Source organism: Callorhinus ursinus, unplaced genomic scaffold (assembly GCF_003265705.2).
Source record: "Callorhinus ursinus isolate GAN/ISIS: 27379988/994484 unplaced genomic scaffold, GSC_fseal_2.0 scaffold12, whole genome shotgun sequence".
Taxonomy (NCBI): Eukaryota; Metazoa; Chordata; class Mammalia; order Carnivora; family Otariidae; genus Callorhinus; species Callorhinus ursinus.
Genome location: NW_027397074.1, coordinates 65062503 through 65083350, shown reverse-complemented (window position 1 = coordinate 65083350; position 20848 = coordinate 65062503). Strand labels below are relative to the sequence as shown.

The following is a 20848-nucleotide window of genomic DNA, read 5'->3' as shown; positions in this document are numbered from 1 at the left end:
TTTTCACCCTAATTTTAATTATGTTCATTTTGTATATTTTATTTGAATATGTTTATCTGTTTTGTGATTTCTAATCTTTGAAGTAATAAAAAAGTTACCACCCCTCCAGACAGTTTATATTAATTAGGAATTTTATTTTTGTTTTACTAAACTTTATAAAATTAATTTTTGTGGAACACTCTTGCAGAATAATTTGGCAGTGCATTTTGAGAGCCAGGAGACTGTCTCTGTGTTTTGATCCTGTTCTCAGAAGGCTTAATTAAAAGAGGATAAGAGTTTGTTTGGTGTTTTGAATTCAGCCATATTCTTTCTTTGTCAAATGCTTTGAAATACTAAAAGGTAAAATGTTTTTGTGTTTTCCAGATTATTGCTCAGTTGTAACAATTGTGGACCAGACAAATGTAAAGTTAACCTGCCTGCTCTTTAGTGGAAATTATGAAGCACTTCCAATAATTTATAAAAATGGAGATATTGTTCGCTTTCATAGGCTGAAGGTATAATTCGGAATGTCCAGAACTCCTGTCTGTTTGAAGAGAACTCTGTATTTTCACTAATACTAATTAGCTCTAATTCTGTGGTTGCTGTGGCATAACATGGCATCCAGCATTTCAAGAGACAAGAAGAAATGTAAATAATACCAGACTTCAAATAATTAATATTAGGAAATCTCTTCATTTGGACAAACTGCCTGTGCTCCTTCCACAAGAGGTGCATTAGATACCATGATTAAGACGAGTTGCTAGTTGCATTCTGTCTTCTCACTTCTGAATGTAGATTAATGCTTTAAAGGTTTCCATGTAGAGCTGGGTTAAAAAAAAAAAAAAAGCCCTAGGCCAACAGGGCTTTTTCTTTTTTCTTTTTTACTTCTTTATAAGTAATTCTATAATAATTGAGAAGTTATATTATTTTCCCCTGTTTGTTGTGTTAATTCAAGTACAGTGAAAGCATTGAGATATTAAGTATAAAATCAAAGTAAGTTGATTTCATTTATGAAAAATGTATTAAAACATGAACAGATATTTTGGTACTTTTCAAATTATGCTATCAGTCAAACAGTTAAATGTAAGGAAACCTTTAATATAAAGTTAAAACTATTAAATAGTATGTAATTAAAAAAATAAGTACTTTAATATTTTCAATCCCTTAGGTTTTTAAGCATTTCAGTCGACCCTTCATCTTTTCCTCTTGTTAGATGGGTTTCCAGGAAGCTCTTTCATTATCTTTTTCTTCTGATGCTTCAGTTTATATGTCCCTCATGCTCATAAGTGAGCACAATATTCTGGGTATGTTCTGTCCTTAGTTTTGGTGGAGATTACCTTTCTTGATCTCTAATGCCTTTCCCTGAGAATAGAAGAGTAGTAGAGAATATTTGTGTGGAGTTAAAAAGGAAATAGAAATATTATCATCGTAGCAAGTTTATCCCAACTTCAAAAAATAACTTATTTCTCACACACTGTTGTTTCAGACAGTGCACTCTTCCCTCCTAATGTTTTTAGTTGTTATTCTTGCTCTTTAACTGAAGTAGGATATATATCTCTCAGTTCTATTTGTTTTAAAGAGAATAGACTATAGGTTTTGTTCTCTAATGTATGGCTTATGCTTGTGTGATTCAGCTATATTACTACATATAGTTTCACTTTGTTCATTTTCATTGGTAAGTGTGTGAATGCATCAGAATTTATATATTCTGTGGGACATTCAGTTTGAGAATATTATCCTGCTATAAACAGTCTAATACATATCTTTTATGTAGTGAATATATATGTTAATATTTTTATTATTAATGAAAAATTTACTGGATAGGCTAAATAGATTAGCTATATCATTTTTACTTGAACATAGATCAGTAGAAATTATCTAATCTGAAGAACAAGGGTAAACGAAAGATTGACAGAGCCTTGGGGACCTGTGAAATAATATCAAATTGTGAAACGTGTCATTTGAAATGCACAAGAAAACTGTGTGAATGGGAAACAAAAATACTTAAATGACCAGAATTTTTCCATATTTGATGGAAAGCATTGGCTTACAGATTTTAGAAACTCAGTGCACTCCATGCATGGCACCAATAGAACAGCATGCCTAAACAAATCACTGTGAAACCATTGAAAAAGATTTGAAAAAAGAACTTGAAATGAACTGGCAGAGAAATAACACATTCCATATAGGAAACATAATACCAGCCATCTTTGATTTATCAGAAATAATGGCATTTGAGGAACAAAGCAATGATAAATTTAAAGTGGTGATAGAAAATGGATTCACCTGGAATTTTGTATCCAGAGAAAATATTTTTCAAAAAATGAGAGAATCCACAACCAGCATATCTTTGCTATAAGTAAATGCTAAAGGATGGTGTTCAGGACAAAAAAGAATGCTACCAACCAGAAACTAGATGGTTAGGAAATGATCAAAAACAATAACAAAAAAAAGGAAATGGTGAATAAATGGTGAAAGATACTGTTTTGTATTGCTTCCCGTAATTTCACTAAAAGATAAATGGCTGTTTAAAAGAAAAACAGTAACATTTAGGAAGATGGAGTTTATAAAATATATAGAAAAATATGAACGATAACACAAAGGATGGTTAGGATGGTTAACTGGAATTAACCACCAAAAGGTTAGTACGTACCTTCAGAGGTTATTACACTTTCAGTAGAAAGTGTAAAATGGGATATGGGCGAGTGGGGAATATGATATGGAAAGTAGGGATTATGTAGTAGAACTATATTGATTGCAAATAGACTTTGAGATAAGGATTCTTTCATAGCTCAGAGGAGGTAAACAGAATACTAATAAGTTCAAAATAAGAGGAAAGGAACAGTAGAAAAACAATTTTTAAAAAACAAAAAGGGGGATACAGAAGGAAAACAAATAAGATAGACTTAAATATAACCATATCAATAATTTTACGTACATGGACTAAACACTCCTTTTGTAAGGAAAAATAGACTGAATAAAAAAGCAAGAACAAATATCACCCCCTACAAGAAATGAAGACACAAATAAGTTGTAAGTAAAACTGTAGAAAAGATACACCAAGCAAACAAGAAGCATAAGGAAAATGAAAACATTTTATTAATATCAGATGGAGTATTACAGGGGATTAAAAGGGGGGCATTTCATAAGTACAAAAAGATTGCTTAATGAAGAAGATGTAACCTTGGTAATGCACGTGCATATACTAGCGGAGCCTCAGAATTCAAAAGCCAGAGTCTTTGTGGCTTATCTTGGCTCTCAGACTGATGAAATCTTAGCCTCACTGCATTTTATTCACTTTGAAGTCTTGTACTTTAAGTGTTCTAGTTTTCCTTGTAATGGTCATAAGTAATTGTCACTATGTTTTTCCCTTTGTAAATTGATTTTATAATTTTGTATGCTAATTAAGTAAAATATATTAAATAATTATATCCTCAGCTATGCTAGCAAGACTTTCTAATCTTTCAAGTTTCTTGAGTTTTGGGGTTTTGCGTCAGTAAGCTGTTTTGTTTTCTGCTTTGCCCAACTTTCTTAGATCCAAGTATATAAAAAGGAGACTCAGGGTATCACCAGCTCTGGCTTTTCATCTTTGACATTTGAGGGAACTTTGGGAGCTCCTATCATACCTCGTACCTCAAGCAAGTATTTTAACTTCACTGCCGAGGACCACAAAATGGTAGAAGCTTTACGTGTTTGGGCATCTACTCATATTTCACCTTCTTCGACATTAGTAAAATTGTGTGATGTTCAACCACTGCAGTATTTTGACCTGACTTGTCAGCTCTTGGGCAAAGCAGAAGTGGATGGAGCATCATATCTTCTAAAGGTAGGTATTTTAAATACTTGAAATTGTAAATTAGCACCACCTACATATCTAAAAAGAGCTTATATTTCATTCTGGTGGGATAAATATGCATACTGTGTATTATAATAAGAACTTTAAATCTAACTTACCATTTTTGATGAACTTAGATGTTCATGCAACTCTACTCTTGAACTTCTTTATACTTCCAGAGAAAAATAGTATTATCAATAGTTTAGATATAGTTTATGCTTTATTTATTTATTTTAGTATTAATAAAATATAAAGTTTTCTATGTTATATTTTAGTTACATTTCTACATATGCATATTTCTGCTTCCCTGTCAGGGTAGCCTTCCTTCTCATTTACTTTCTTGGCTCATTCATGTTGGGTTCTCTTCCCATGTCATCTCACTGCCTGTTTCATTGGGTAGATCACAGATGGTTTTGAAGTGTTTATTTTTGTTTTGTTCTGTTTTCTTTCTAAATCAGCATGATCTTTTAAAAAGTAACTTAAGACCCATCTAATCTTTGTTTATACCTACCCCAATTTACTCACAAATAGCTAGAGAAAAAGACAGTTGTCTGATACTAATCCTCATCTGCCCATCCTGTGCACAGTACACTTAAACAAACACTGCTTCAGCTCTGCTCTTATGGTTATTTCTTTATCTTCTGACTCTTTGAAACAATAGGATAAGGAACAGAGTACAGAGGCACAAGTATTGGGTTTAGCTTTATTATCATTTATACCTCGCCCTTATTAAGGAATGAGGAAGATAGAAATCCCTGAATAAAAGATGAAGTGTTTAGAGTTGAAAGCACATTTATATACACATGACATACTCCGAAAAAAGTAATTGCATGCTGTAAAAAAATTTAAGTCAAGTATGACAGCTAAAGTTAAAGCAAAGTAAAATCATCCAAAATTAGAAGGAATCCTAGGTCAGCCGGTCATACTTTTTGCCCAAAGTGACATCCTTAACAGATGAACATTTGTTAAAAACCAAATACTTCCAATGACAAGTAATCTGTGCACAGTATGAGTGTAGATCTTTTGACTGCTATGTTAGAAAATTCTTAAATTCTGAGATAAAATCTGCCACCTTTTAGCTGACATGGCTGAATCTACATTCACTCTAAAGCAACAAAACACGCATGCATTCCATTTTTATAGATAGCCTTTTCAGATAAATGAAAACAGCTTTGATTTAGATGTTATTTTAAAATACAGCATTCAGAAGTGAATTTATTTTTGTAAATTTTCTAAATTTACTTTGTAAATGTGGAAAAATGCATTTAAAGAATATTTTATTTCTTACAGTAATAAAAATTGGAAACACTCATTACTAACAGAGAATTGTGTGAAGTATCGATATACTTCTGTTACAATAAAATGACATTGTAGATATGGTTATTAAGATATTCATAATATTCTGTTTGGCAATTAATGCAGTTTTATTTATATACTAAAATATATGCATAGTAAAAGTACATTAAAAAGAATATATAGCAATATTTTACTTATGTTATCTCTGGGAAGTCAAATTTTGAGTGATTTTTTTTTCTGAAATTGATTTTCCTATCACATACCAGAAATAACTTTTTAAATTGTTTTAAACACAAAAGGAGCCAGACCTTACTCCAAGTGAGGCCTGAAAAGCATGGAATGTAACATAATTATTTCCTTTCTCAGCTTGGATTTGATACCAGAGTTTCCTATATTAGTAACTATGATACTAATTTATTTTAATTATTTTTGTAGACATGCTACACCAATAACATATTAAAACAATAATATACTGTAATCCACAATTTATTTTTAGAAATCAGAAGTGGTTTAATTTTAAGGAAAATTATAATCCTTTTTGTGAATGTTAAATAGATCTGTGAAAATGTTTAGCAAAATAGAATTAGAAGTATGTCTTCTTAACTTGATAAACAATTTCTCCTATAAATTAATCAAAATAATTAGTGGTAAAATTCTGAAGTCAATAATGCCAGGAAGAAGACAAAGATACCCCTATTTTCTCTGTTACATTGCTCAGAAAATCTCAGGAATTCACTAAGATAAGAAAAAAAGTGAGAGATAGAACTCTTTTAAAAGAAAGAAAAAAAGAAGGTCAGTACTCAAGTTATAAAAACCCAAACAATGGACTGAAAAGCTACTTGGATTAATAAAATTATTTAGTGAGATAACTAGTTTAGACATTAGTGAAATATAGCTTTGCTACATATTAGAAATAAATAGAACATATAATTGAACAAAAGTTCTTCCAATGTCACAAAGACTGTAAAACGAGACAGTTCGGGCAAGGAATCCCTGACCTTCTGTGAAGAAACCTAGAAAGCGGGAACATAAAAGAAAAGTAGGGCTATTAAAAGGTTTTTGATTCTTTTTTAAAGTGTTTTAAAATAAAATGCCACATATTTTCTAAATTGACTATGATTCTGAAATTTATTAGGAACAGTAAATGATCAAGAATAAGACAAGAAGAACTTGACAAGAAAACTCAGTGAGACCTCTGTATCAGATTCAAAGCATATTATGAAATTACAGTAATTAAGATTATAGTAAGACTGATCAATGGAAAAGATTAGGAACCTCAGAAACAATCTTACACTGTACATATAATATATTCATGATAAAAATAACATTGTCATTTCAAATTGATGAAGACAGATTGTTAAATGGTGATTGTTATCTATTTGGAAAAAGAAATCAGATCTATATATTATATACAAATTCCTAACAGATTAAGTATTGATAAAAAATTACAAAAGTTCCAGAATTTATTAAAAAAAAAGACTGAGTTGTAAGTGATTAAAACTGAAGCATAAAAATAATGTAGCAGCGCTCTACTCTCTCAGCTCCTCCCCCCAAAGACTGGTAGATTCATGTATAAAGCTATTTTAAAGTCACAAAAACAGTATACATGAAATGAAGGAACAAATTCCAAGTGGAGAAAAACATTTGGGACATATAGTGTAACTATTCCCAAAGTGTTTGTTCTGGTTCTTTGAATAGTCTAGGCAACAGTGAGTGACCCAAACTCAGTGATTGTTTATTTGAAACTTGGCATAGTCACCAACATTATTGAATACTTCCTCTGTAAACTGACCTGGCAGACAACCTCTCTGTAGAAATGCAGTGTTTTCTGTTCATTGAGCCTGTTTCTCACCAAATTTCTTATATACAGAGGCATTCTTACCTCATGCCAGATGTCTTTTGTCATGCCCTTTTATAGCAAAGCATAGCCGTCTCTTAAAAGCTTAGCAGAGCACAGACTAGCTCACATGTTGAGGATGGTATGGTGCATACTTTCTCATTCTGTACCTGCTTATCTCAATGTAGCTTACATAGCAATCCAATATATCTTTTCCTTTTCCAGCACCCATGATTTTCATTCATTTGTATTCACAGCCTCTAACATAAACAGAATGTTCCTATCTGTACTTTTAAAGGCCTTTTCCAAATTAGAACAAAGTGACAAAATGAGCAAAGTTTAGAATACATTCCTAAAAGTTAGGGATTTATACTTAAGAAAATTAGCAAATATAGTCATAAGGGTTTATATGTAAGATGGTAAAAAAGATAAATTCAAAAATATGTTAGTACTTTTTTCTAGGTAGTGTGAATTTTTTTCTTCTTTACATTTTCTACATGTCCTATATCTATGTAGTCCTTTTATAATCAGAATATACACCATGTTTAAAGCTTAGCAGGTATTTGGGGGAATACGTTTAATTACTTTTAAGTTATATTACCAGCAGATAGAACTCTTTTAAAAGTCTCTACAATTACACAGAAAGATCATTAAACTTCACTCTACCCTATTATGGCAGGTATGGGATGGCACCAGGACCCCATTCCCATCTTGGAGAGTATTAATACAAGACCTTGTACTTGAAGGAGATTTAAGTCATATCCATCGGCTGCAGAATCTGACAGTAGACATTTTAGTCTATGATAATCATGTTCAAGTGGCAAAGTCTCTGAAGGTGATGTTGAGTAGCAAATGTTGCTCTTTTTTTTGTTTTTATAAATGTGGGGTAAATCATATTTATAGATGATATTTGAGGTCGAGAAATTAACTCCAAATTTATTTTTTCTTTAATTTTTAATTTGTAAAATATATTGAAAATAAATTATTAGAAAAAAGATGCATTAAGTTATAGTGGTTTGAACAACTTTTTAAATAAAATTAAAGAACTTTTCCTGAATATTTTAAAGCTATACACAATTTTATTATAAAAACAGTAAGGAAAAATTTTATTATATGAAATCATATAAAATATTTGTAAGCTTAAATGTTAAGCTTTATTAATTTTTCAAAATCTAGCCTACAACTTTGTACTCATTAAGAAATTGTCAATCCACTTCTTAATATTTATCATAAATTGTGTGTGTTTATACTGTACAGTTTATTAGAATTTGCTCACTGCTTTTGAGTTATTTTTTAGGTACAAGTCCAGATATGACACTTCTTGATTATTAATATTGGGAATATTTTATTTATTTTATTTTTTAATTCTTTTATTTGCAGATATCTTTTCTAGCAACAAGTGGCATCATTAATAATAGCAGTAATAAGAGGAACATTTGTTAAGCACATCATGTGTATTTAGTACTATCCTGTGCAGTTGGTATTGTCACCATTCCTATTTTACAAATGAGAAAACAGCAGTCACAGGTTAAGCCCAAGATTTCATGGCTACTTGGGTGAAGCCAGTATTTGAATCTAGTGTTTGTTTCCACAACCAGTCCTTTCAAGCAGTATAAAGAAATGATTTTCTTTATTGCAAATAGCTTCCATCCTACCTTTTAGGGAGTTATACAGCCTACTTATAGAAAGTTATATGGCCTACTTATAGGAAGAAAATAGTAAAAGTGAATTGCAGTTGTTTTAGATCTGAATTTTATGCCCAGTTTCCCTTTGTAAAATAAATGTTCTTGGAGAAAGAAATAGTTCCTCACACATACAAATAAGCCTACCCAACTCAAATTGATAAATTAGATTAAAGTCAGGGTCCAGGAAGGTGATAACTGAACTTTCTTGTCCTTTATGTGTGTGTGTACGTGTTTTCATACCTAACATATCAAGAGAAAATTGACTGTTGAAGATACATTTTTGATGCTTTTCCCTGATTTTCTCTACATTGATTACTTTATTTCGAAAATAAATCTAATGATAAAGCCAATTCAAAGTCCTTTTTAAATACAGATAGAGTTTTGGGGCACCTGGGTGGCTGGCTCAGTGGGTTAAGCATCTGCTTTCAGTTCAGGTCATGACCTCAGTGGGGTCCCTGTTTCTCCCTTTCCCTTTGCCTTCCCCCTGCTTGACTGCTCTCTTTCTCTCTCTGTCTCAAGTAAAATAAATAAAATCGTAAAAAAATACAGATAGAGTTCTTATGAATGAAAATGATTTACGTTTTATTTTAGATTCTACTTTCACAATTTAATTCCCTTTATGCTGCTTTTATAGGTCTTTCTGTTTCCCCCTCACTGATTCCCTTGTCCAAGTCCTGAACAACACCTAGCACAGTACTTTCCTTTTACTAAGGATGAAGTAAATAATATCTGCTAGTGAATGAGTGAACCAATGAGGGCTGTGAATTTATTTGATTTTTTTCAGCTCCCTTTTTGTCTACTTTATCTCACCCACTAGAGGGTGCTCTGAGCACACATCACTAAGAAAATACAGGGCACTTAGTCTTTTTCTGAAGCTATCATAACATTGTTTTATTTATCTGCAACAGAAAATATTGCAGAAATGCAGAAAAAAAATGCCCCAAATGCAGAAATGTATATTTGCCCCAAATGCAGAAAAGATATTTCTCATAATAGAAAAATGATTTTCTCTGTATAAGTAATGTAACTGTAGGCTTTTATTTAATGTATATTGGCATCCCATTTTATTTGTTCTAAGACAGCCTCTATACCATTTGATATTAAGAAATCCCCAGAGTCCAATGACATTAATACAAATCAATTCGTATCAGCACTTGAAGACAACTGTTTGAAATTGAATTTTTATACTGAAATATGTGGAACAGATTTTTGTTGTATAGGAACAGGAAAAAATATTTTTTTAATAAAGAGAATAATTAAGGCAATCTTAAAGTATAATATAATTGGCTTTTATATACATTTTATAGTTGAAATCATTCTTAACATTTTTCCTCAATTTTGCTTTTTAAGTGTTACACAAACACGCATAAAGCCACATATACATGGGTACACACAGACATTTCGAACTTTTTGTCTAGAAATTAAAGCAGTGTATTTCCAATCATCAGTCTTACCCTGACACAATTTAAAAATAATTAAAAATATATATAGTCATAATTATGTTTTGGCTTTCAGTGACCCAAGAGCTGTAGTTTGGTTATTTTCAGACATACACAGGTAATTAAAAACATTAAAGAGAATTTCTTGATAGCTTGTAAGGAAGATTAAAATTATTTCTAAAGGGATAATAATTTCTTAATAGCCATATTTGCTTTGCTTTATTTTTGATGTTTACTGAAATGGGTTTTTATCAGTTTTTGAAAGTATATTTTTTATAATTTTGGCTTTGACTCCTTCACTTGTATGTTTAGAATCTTTTCCCATTACTGAAAGGACTCAGCAATATGTGTCTATTATAGTAGAACATCTGGCACATTTCATAGTATATTTAGCAAGCTTAAAAAAAAATACAATGCTGCCTCCAGAAGGAATTTCTGGAAATAACATTTTGTCATCTTGATAAACTATATAAGTAAATTTCTTGGTCTTTATTGTTTTATTATGAAAGACAGTAGTAGAAAAGTTAGTGTAGTAAATACCCATGTGCCTGTCATCTAAACTTAACATTTTTAAATGTTTTACCACACTAATTTCAGGTACTTTTAATTTTTAGGACATAAATCTCTACATACTGAATCTTCTTTGTACTTCTGCTCATTCTTATTTTTTGCTCCCTAGTATCTTCTTTCTATTTATCCTAATATGTAGGTATGTACACCCATGTTTATTATGCTTTTATTTTATGTACTTACCTCTGAAAAATGCATGTGGTATATATATTATTCTGCAATTTGCTTTCTTTCTTTGAAATTATATTTTTAAGATATATCCATGTTCATATATGTATCTGCATTAACACCACAGGGTCTTAATTATTATAGCTTTATTTTTATTTTTTATAGCTTTATTTTTAAATGATATTCTGTAGATCAAGCAAGTCTTCCCCCCTTCCCTCCCAGTTTAGTCTTCAAACTTGACTTGCTATTCACTTTCATATACATTTTCAGATCAGCTTTTCAAATTCCATAAAAGACACTGGGGATTTTGTTTGAAATTACACTGAATTTAAAGATTAATTTGGGGGGATTACTATCTTTATAATGTTCAGGTTTTTCATTTATGAATATGATATCTTTCTCCATGTGTTTAGGCTTTTAAAAAATTTTTTTTATATCTGTACGAGAGAGCATTTTATCTAGAGGGAGGTGGTTTTTAATTTTTTTTTTTTTTTTTTAAGTAAACTCTTCCCTCAATGTGGGGCTGGAACTCATGACCCCGAGATTAAGAGTTAGATGCTCTACTGGCTAAGCCAGCCACGCACCCCCATGTGTTTAGGTCTTCTTTAAGTGCTTTGTATATACATGAACTGTACTAGTGTATTCCCTATATTTAAAAAGAATCACAGAATGATAAACATTCAGAAAGTGAGTTAACAGTGAATAGAAATAGAGTGGGTTTTTTCTTCCAGTATCTTACTTTGGAGACCATTAGGGAAATCAGTTTTGTCTTTTCTTTTTTAAAAATTTCTGTGTTTTCCTTCTCTGACTCTTTTCACCCTGCACCCCTGCTGTATTATAGATGTCAGTGGAAGAAGTCAGAGGAAAAAAGACCTAAATTCCTCCCTCCTCAAAAAAACGTTATTGGGAGGAAAAAGGTTATATAGCTTCTTCTTTTGAGTAGGTGTCAATTTCTTTAATAAACATTCTACATCTATCATTTTAAGTCTTCCAAATTAAAAGAATATCAAATACTCCTAAAGACGTTTTTAAGATTAAACAAGACGTCTAAATTATAGAACATTTAGTTCAGAATTATAATTGGTTTAATCTTGTATTTGAACTCATAAAATGTGTTTCACATTACAGTGTACAGACACAGTGCTTATTACAAGTTTTCTTTCCATAAAACTTGTGGAATAGGGGAATATTTTAATATTACACTAAAAAAATTTCTAGTATTCTCATAATGAGAGTATTTTAGCAATCATTTAAATCTTTTTTTAAAAGATTTTATTTGAGAGAGAGAGAGAGAGACAAAGATAGCGACAGAGAGCACAAGCGAGACGAGTGAGCGTGAATGGGGAGGAGAGGGAGAAGCAGGCTCCCCACCAAGTAGGGAGCCCAATAAGGGGCTCCATCCCAGGACCCTGGGATCATGACCTGAGCCGAAGGCAGACGCTTAACTGACTGAACCACCCAGGCGCCCCAAATCTTACTTAAAGTAGCTAAAACAAGTTATTTTCAGAAACCTCAGACAGTTTTACAAATCAAATAGAGGGCTTTAGGTTTGAGTTTGATTTAGGTAATGGGTTTCTTTAACTACTTCATTTTAGCAATGCTAAGACTCAGTCTTATTTCACGCTTTAATATCTCTGACATGGAAATATGTCTTCCATTTAAAAAAATTTACAGATGGATACATACATATATGTGCATATATACATGCACTTACATATTATATGTAGATGTATGTACATGGTTATATGTAAACATACATGTATACATGCACACACACAGCCATGTACATTTATATGTATACACACGTGTGCACACACAAAAACACATGTTTTGGTTTTGATATAGTGTCCTTTGGGCTGATGCCCAGTACACACCAGTAAAACATACCAGGATCCTTTCTGATTAGTTAGCACCCCTGATTGTTGGTCTTATGCCCTATATTGCTTAAGTATTTTATGTATCAGAAATTGTTTGATTTTTCTTCATTTTCTAAATAATACATAATATATTTTTAGGTTGGAAGCTTTCTTAGAATTTATAGCCTCCATACGAAACTTCAGTCAGTGAATTCGGAGAACCAGGCAACATTGTTAGCTCTAGAGTTTCATCTCCATGGGGGTACCAGTTACGGCCGGGGAATCAGAGTCTTGCCAGAAAGTAACTCTGATGTGGATCAACTGAAAAAGTAAGCAAATTATATGCCTATTTAAAAATTGTAAATAAGGTATTAATTAAGCTGATTTCCAAGATAACTATTGTTCTGGACTGGGGTGGATGGATCCAGTAAGCTCTTTGTAATTGATCTTCATAACCTGTGCCAACTATCCATTTGTTTAAATAGATGAAACAAATCAAACGACTGTAGGTTCAAGTAGGTAAATAGTAGCAGAGCTAGGGGTGTAGTCTGAGGTTTCCCATAGTTGTGCACTTAGGTCTACTCTGTGCTCCTGCTCTTCTTCCGCCATTTGGCACATCTCCCAAGTACACCAACAAACAGTTGAACCTGGAGTTTAGCTAGAGTTTGGAAAACTTGATACATATCTAGAATTCCAAACATACTTAATCCTGAAAAAATACCTCTTTAAAGTGCCTGTGACTGATAAAATACGTAACAGAAGTGTTTTGGCGTATCATATTTTAAAAACTTTTAGATGTGCCCAGAAAGTGAATAGAACCTTAAGTCCTGCTACATAGGCAGTTCTCTTTTTTGTGAAGTGTCTCCAGGGCTCACTGTGTACAGAAACTTTTTCACCAGTAATCTAAAGACGTAAAAATAAATCTTCTGCATATCTTCAAAGAGCCCTAGAAAATAAACCCATTCAGTAAGTTGAAATGAAATAATATTTTTACGTTTTAATATATTGAAATCAGCATGACTTTTAAAACCAATTAAATAAGCTATTTTAATAATCTTGTATCAGTTTTACTTCTTTATTCCTCATATTGTCTTATATAGAGCATAGTATTTCACTTTTGGACTCTGGAATCCACTTACATAGAGCATAGTATTTCACTTTTGGACTAGAATGAGATTGTTCTGACAGAATGCCATCATTAAATTCCCAGTTTATTTTTGTTTGCAGCATTTCATTGTCCTACTGTTTTACTCATATCTTTCTAGAATCTGGTTTTTTAAATTTGGGGTACCTTAGAACCCCGAGACCATCTGAGAAGAGCCATTACACACACAACATAATTTTTATACAATTTCAGTGATTTCTTGGTTTCTAAGGATAGAACTAAACTGATCATACTGACTTTGTTTTGTGCAATTAGATTTGAAATTACATTCTTTCAATTATAGGGTTTTAGAATCTGCCGATTTGACAGCCAATCAGTGTTTTGATGGTATATATCATTCAGATCATGAGGACAGCTTTCGGACTCTTTCAAGTAAGGACAGTTTTTAATGTTAACAATTTAGTCTTTGCTAACTGAAATGGCTTTATCAGTATTAGTTCTCTTTTTTAATATCTTCCCATCTCTGCCTCTCTTTTTTTGTTAAATCCATATTCATTGTAAAGGAACAGGCTAAATCTATATGTGTCCTATATAAAGGTAAACATTATTTCTCCCTGAATTGTATAATTGCATTTTCAAATTGGAATGGTAGGGATTACTTGATTTGTGATATATTTAGTATTTATGTATGTATGTTTACATTGTGTGTATATATGTATACATGTGTGTATGTGTATATATTCATTAAAATTCTGTATTTCCTAGGCAACCACTTTGCTTGTCAGTTTCTAAAATGAACAATGGTTGTTTTTGTTGCTTTATTTCAAAGAGCTAGATTATTTTTTGATCATACATATTTTAGAAATATACCTGATTCCTAGTCTTTATCAAGTTCATCAAGTTCCTAGTTATAAGATCTTAAACACTTAGTTCTGTATTTATATTATTGCCTGCCTGAATAGGTGACTATTCAAATCTAAATTTAAATCTTACAAATTTTCTCCTTTACCATTTTGTTTTAACATCTGCTGGTACTTTCTGGGGCCTAGAATCTATGTCATGCTTTTATCCCATAGTTATTTTTTCAGTGTAACTCCTTCCCTTATGATATAAGCTATTTTAAGAGTATTTTCTCTTTCTATACCAGTAATGATAAGCATTAAAATTAACATGTATTGCTTGGTTTAGGTACTAAGTGCCTAATCCTAACAGCACTCCTTTGAGGTTGAAATTATTTTGTCCCTTTTACAGAAAGGAAACTGAGGCTTTGAGTGATAGGGGTCATGTAATTCACCCAGATTATTAGCTATTAACTAATAGCAAAGTCAGTCAGATTCAAGTACAGTTTATTTGATTTTTTTTTTTACATATTTTAAGTTTATTTCTTTATTCTCTCTGCCTTAAAACTCTCCACATTTCCTAGCACCTTGGTGATGTCATTTTAGTCTGAGCTGTGATTACTTAAACTACCATTAGCAGGCCAATTTACTTCAATTTTTGACAGTCATTTGTGGACAGCATAATTTGTAATTATACTTTTTGAAGTCTCTTTTCTCCTTTTACAAAGATTTTTAAATTGTTTTTAAATTATAAAGTTAATACATGTCATGGTATCAAGTTACACAGCTTCCCCATGTCCTTGTGCCCACTCCTGAGGTAATGTTAAATTTAGTGTGGTTTCTTCAACACTTTCATGTTTATACAAATATATATACCTGTACATAGACAGACCTGACTTTCCTGTCTGTTTAAAATATTTATCAAAATGGAGCGCTTGTGTAGCTCAGTTGGTTGAATGTCCAACTCTTGATTTCAGCTCAGGCCTTGATCTCAGGGTTGTGAGTTCAAGCCCTGCGTTGGGCTCCATGGTGGGCATGGAGCGTACTTAAATTTACAAAATGGGACTATACTATACGGTTGCTTTCTTTATCAGTGGATCATAGACCTTTATGGCCTAATCCACGTTACTCAAACTCATTCTTTTAATAGTACACAATATTTTATAATGTGAATCTAACATTATAAATCCAGCTATTTTCCATCTGATAGACATTCAGGTTGTTTCCAGTTGTTTGCTCTTAACAAATAATGCTTTAAAAACCATCCTTGAACAATTGTACATTCCTGCTTTTCTTTCTCTAAAATAAACTCCTAAAGGAGGGGTTGATAAATCAAAGCGTAAGCACATCTTTTATTTTAATAGATGCTATCAGATTATATGACAGAATGTCCTAGGATTCATAGGCAAATAGCAGTGTAGGAAAATGTCCTTTCCTCACACTCTGAGTGGTATTGGAGGTTACCACTATGTGTAAATTTTGACAGTTTGGCAGGTATAAAGTGATATCTTACTTAGTTTCCTTGAGTACTTGGAAACCTGAAAATATTATATATTTATCAACCCTTTTTACTTCCTCTTCTTTGAATTGTCTGTTCTTACCCTTTACCTGATTTTCTGCTGGATTTTTTAACCTTTTTTTTAATATCAGTTTGTGGGAGACCATGTATAAGTTTTACACTGATTTTCTTTTCATTTGACTGCTTTTATTGCCATTGTTTTCACTTAATGCAGAATGGCTGATATTAAGTAATCAGATTCATTGAAATTATACTTTGCCAGCTTAAGTTGTCCATTCAGGTTCTCTTGTCATGGATTCTTATGCCATTTATTAGTGATGTTGAGGAAGAAGGGCAGTTTCATATGTTTGTATATGATGCCACATAAAATAAATTATAAAAACATGCTATACTACTGTATGTAATAGAATGTCAGCTAAAGTAATTGCAAAATATGGATACTTTTTTAGTCTCAAATTCTTCATTTTAGAAAGCACCATTAAAACTTATTACTATATTCACTACTTCTACTTTCTTGTTAAAGTAAAATCCTGTGTTAAGTGTTCATCAAGTCATCCTATTCAATTTAGTAAGTTTATTATCTTATCTACTTCTCCCTTTGTTTCTTTTACAATGTGTTTTTTCCAAAATAATAAAAATTTTCAAACATACAGAAAAATTGAAACAGTTGTATAATGAACACTCATATACCTACTACCTGGATTCTCTTTGCTGTCATATACTTCTCTCTGTCTTTTACTCCATCAGCCCATCTTATATTTTGATATATTTCAAAGTAAGTTGCAGACATAAATACACCTCCTAAATACTTCAGAATGAATATCATTAACTAGAATTCAATATTTGTTGAGGATTTTTTAAATTTTTGTGTAAAGTTATATGCAGTGAAATGGACAAGTTAAGTGTACCATTCCATGTGCTTTGGCTAATATATAAACCCGTGTAACTTAGATCCCTTTAAAAACCTAAAACATCACCCTTGTTGAAGGAGGTTCCCTCATGCTCCTTCCCAGTCAATCCTGACCTGCACTCCAGCCCCATAAATTCTGATTTTTTCCACCATAGATAATTGTGCCTCTTCCAGAACTTCAAATAAGTGGAATAATATATTATGTACTCTTTTATGTACTATATGCTTTTGAAATTCATCCATATTGCATATATTAGTAGTTCCTTTTTAATTCCTAGTAGTATGGTATGAGGTAGACATTTTTTTCAGTATGAATTTCTAGTCATTGAAGCACCATTAGTTTCCTTTCTGTAAGATGACTTGGGTGTCTGTCAAAAACCAAGTGGGTATAAATGTGGATTTATTTCTAGGCTTTCCAGCCAGAAATACTTAGTAGTATGGTGTGAAGTAAGCACTTTTTTTCCTCATACTAATTTCCAGTTGTTGCAGTACCAGAGTTTTGCTCTCCCTTTGGATTGCTTTGCCACCTTTATCAAAAATGAAATGCAGGTTTATTTCTAGGCTTTTTTTATAATTCTGTTGATAGGTTTGTCAGTCTTTATGCCAGTATCATATTGCCTTGATTATTATAGCTTTATAATAAGTCTTGAAGTCAAGTAGTATAAAGCCTCCAGTTTTGTTCCTTTTTCAGGATTATATTTTATATTCTAGGTTCTTCACATATTCACTTAAGTGATAGAATCTCGTCTTTTTCTGCAATAAAGCCTCCTCAATTTTGGTTAGGATTGTATTGAATCTACAGATCAATTTGGGGAGAATTGATTTTTTAACAGTTTTGAACCTTCCAGTCCGTGAACATAGTAAATTTACTCTTATTTAGATTTTCTTAGCATTCCTGTCAGCAATGTTTTATAGTTTTTAATGCCACATGGGATTCTTAATGGATTTTAAAACCGTATAATTCTTCTTCCCTTCTTCCTGTAGGCTCTGGATCAGTATCACTATATGAGGTAGAAAGATGTCAGCAACTATCAGCTACAAGTAAGACCATGTTTCATTTTTGAAATGTGGGTGTAATAGTGTGCCTAATAAAGTCTGTCGTTACCAACTAATTTGTTCCTATCTAATTTTGAGAGCATATATCCATGAGAGCAAAAATATAGCCCTATTTATATTTTATTTCCCTCCCTCATCCTAAGTGGCATAAAATGGAACCCAGAAAGACACATGTTTTTACATAGACTATATAATTAAGTCACATATATGTAAGATTTATAAAACATATTCTATTTAACAGTGCAATGGGGCTTATTTTGAGAACATAAAATATCTTATATGACATAATTTTTATCTGTTCACGCTGTGCCCTTAGCTGTGTGCCCATAAAGGAGCTCCTTACAATATACCCCAAAACTTTAATGTTAGCAATGATAGTAAATCTGTCAGATGCCCTCTTTCTGTTACTTCAGGTAAGATAAAAAAATTTAAGAAAAAATATTTTTAAGCACAAGTCTATTAAATGAATAAACTCTGTAATATAGTCTTATAAAAATATGAGTTTCTCATTATTTGAGAAAGAACATATAATTATGAAATGGGGGAAAGCTCGAAGAAAGAAGCTTGTAGTGGTGGTATTGGAATAGGAAGTGTCAGTGTGTACTCATGGTTTTATAGACAGATACAGTAGATGCAGATAGGTCTTTGTATAAATGTATTCATTCAAATACATATTCATACATGTATAGGTGCATGTGTGTAACTGTAGGTATGAACATGTGTGCATATATACCCTATCTCTGTCCATTTAAAGGGCTTTGAAATAATGGCACGGCCCAGTAGCAATGAATGCACCTGGTGCACAAATCTTGGCTTATTAATAGTATTCCCCCTTAAAAGGAGTTAGGGCTGCTTATAGAAATAGCAGACTCCAGGATTGGAACAGGAGAATTACAAGAGGAGTCTGGAACATCTTGTGCCAGAAGGTAAAGAAGTTCTCAGTTGATAATGGAGCATGTCAAATTTGATACAATTTGAGCATCAAAATAAAAAATACTAGCAATGGAATAAAACTGAATAAAGTAGGAATCCATTGGTCCATGTGGGTAGTAAATAAAATAACAAATGAATGAATAAATAAATGAGATTAAATGGAAAGCTCTCAGTTACAGTAGAATAATGGCTAGTAAATGTAGAAGGAATGATGAAGTTAAGGAATAAAATCATTTTGCAACCATGATAATAATAATTGATTTAGTTGTAAATCATCAGTAGGTCCTAAACTATCAGGATCCTAAATGTTTACTGAGGAGTGGGATATTTATATTTCTCCAAGTACTTTCTTATTATAAAGGGGAAAATAATAAAGTTATAGTGGAGAGACCTGTTGAGTACCACCATAACCAACTGAGCAGTTACCATTCCCAGGAGTGAAAACACTGATTACATATATGCCTCTTAATATGATACAGAGAAAGACAATTGTATCACTTATTGTATAGCATTCTGCCAAAAATGCATGATCTGTATCTGATCATGAGCAGAACCAGACACACCCAAATAAATGGCCTCTACTCCTCAAATATTATCAATGTCATGAAAGATGAAGAAAAGCTGAGGGACCATTCTACATTAAAGGAGTCCAAAGAGACAGGAAAAATAAATGCAATACATGGTTCAGGATTGGATTCTGGACCTGAAAATAAAATTCTGAATAAGAACATTATGGGGGGCGGGACAGTTGGAGAAATTTGAATAATGTCTATTGATTCAATGATAATTTTACATCAATATTACAGGTTCTGAAGTTGAAAATTGCACTGTAATAGGTCAATGAAATTTCTTGTGAAATACACACTGAAATATTTAGGGATAAAGGAGCATGATATCTGGAAATTATTCTCAAGTGATTCATATATATGAATCTGTAAGGAGATATATATGGAGAGAGAGCTAAAGACGTGATGATGAAAAATGTGGCAAAATATTAACAAAGCTGACAGTATAACCTAAATAATTCAATTCTGTATCTGGTTTGGGGGAGTTCATATTATGAATATTCTTATTATTCTTACAGATTATTCTAATCTAAAAATTCTTTTTAGTACTTACAGATCATCAGTATTTGGAAAAAACCCCAATATGTGCTATTTTGAAACAAAAAGCTCCTCAACAGTATCGTATTCGAGCAAAATTAAGGTCATTTAAGCCCAGAATACTCTTTCAGTCTGTTAAACTTCATTGTCCCAAATGTCATGCACTGTAAGTATTTTCCATAATAAAACAGAAGTTTCTATTTCATAATGTTTATGAATATACGTTTTCATATATATCAGTTTAAGTCCTGGCGATGAGTAAATTATGACTTTATATATTGTATTTTGAAACAGTGGTAGCTTTTTTTTATTTTATTATGTTAATCACTATACATTACATCATTAGTTTTTGATGGTAGTGTTCCATGATTCATTGTTTGTGTATAACACCCAGTGCTCCAGTGGTAATGTTTTTAAGAGAAAATACTAAAATCTTAGGAAATCGTTCTGATATTTCTTAGTAATGATAAGTAGGTGCTTTTTTGCAATCTGAAATTCAATTTAGTAGCTCTGATACATGCAAACAAATAATAAACTATAAAAATATTTGAGGAGGGACGCCTGGGTGGCTCAGTCGGTTAAGTGTCTGCCTTCGGCTCAGGTCATAATCTCAGGGTCTTGGGATCGAGTCCTATGTTGGGCTCTCTGCTCAGCGGGGGGGTCTGCTTCTCCCCCTTTCTCTCTCAAGTAAATAAATAAAATCTTAAAATATATATAT

The 20848-nt window shown here is 32.0% G+C and overlaps 1 protein-coding gene across 9 annotated transcripts in view; it reads left to right on the top strand.

The window, feature by feature from the left end:
• The window catches only part of POT1 (protection of telomeres 1), an 82828-nt gene that overhangs the window by 42584 nt on the left and 19396 nt on the right, over positions 1-20848 (top strand). For 8 of the 9 annotated variants that reach the window (XM_073899152.1, XM_073899151.1, XM_073899148.1 and 5 more), the window contains exons 8-14: positions 364-494; positions 3515-3805; positions 7627-7782; positions 12825-12994; positions 14114-14202; positions 18023-18079; positions 20140-20296. In XM_073899152.1, the coding sequence (XP_073755253.1) occupies positions 364-494; positions 3515-3805; positions 7627-7782; positions 12825-12994; positions 14114-14202; positions 18023-18079; positions 20140-20296 (1051 nt within the window). The remainder of the gene's footprint in view (positions 1-363; positions 495-3514; positions 3806-7626; positions 7783-12824; positions 12995-14113; positions 14203-18022; positions 18080-20139; positions 20297-20848) is intronic. The other variant, XM_073899154.1, reaches the window with a different exon arrangement.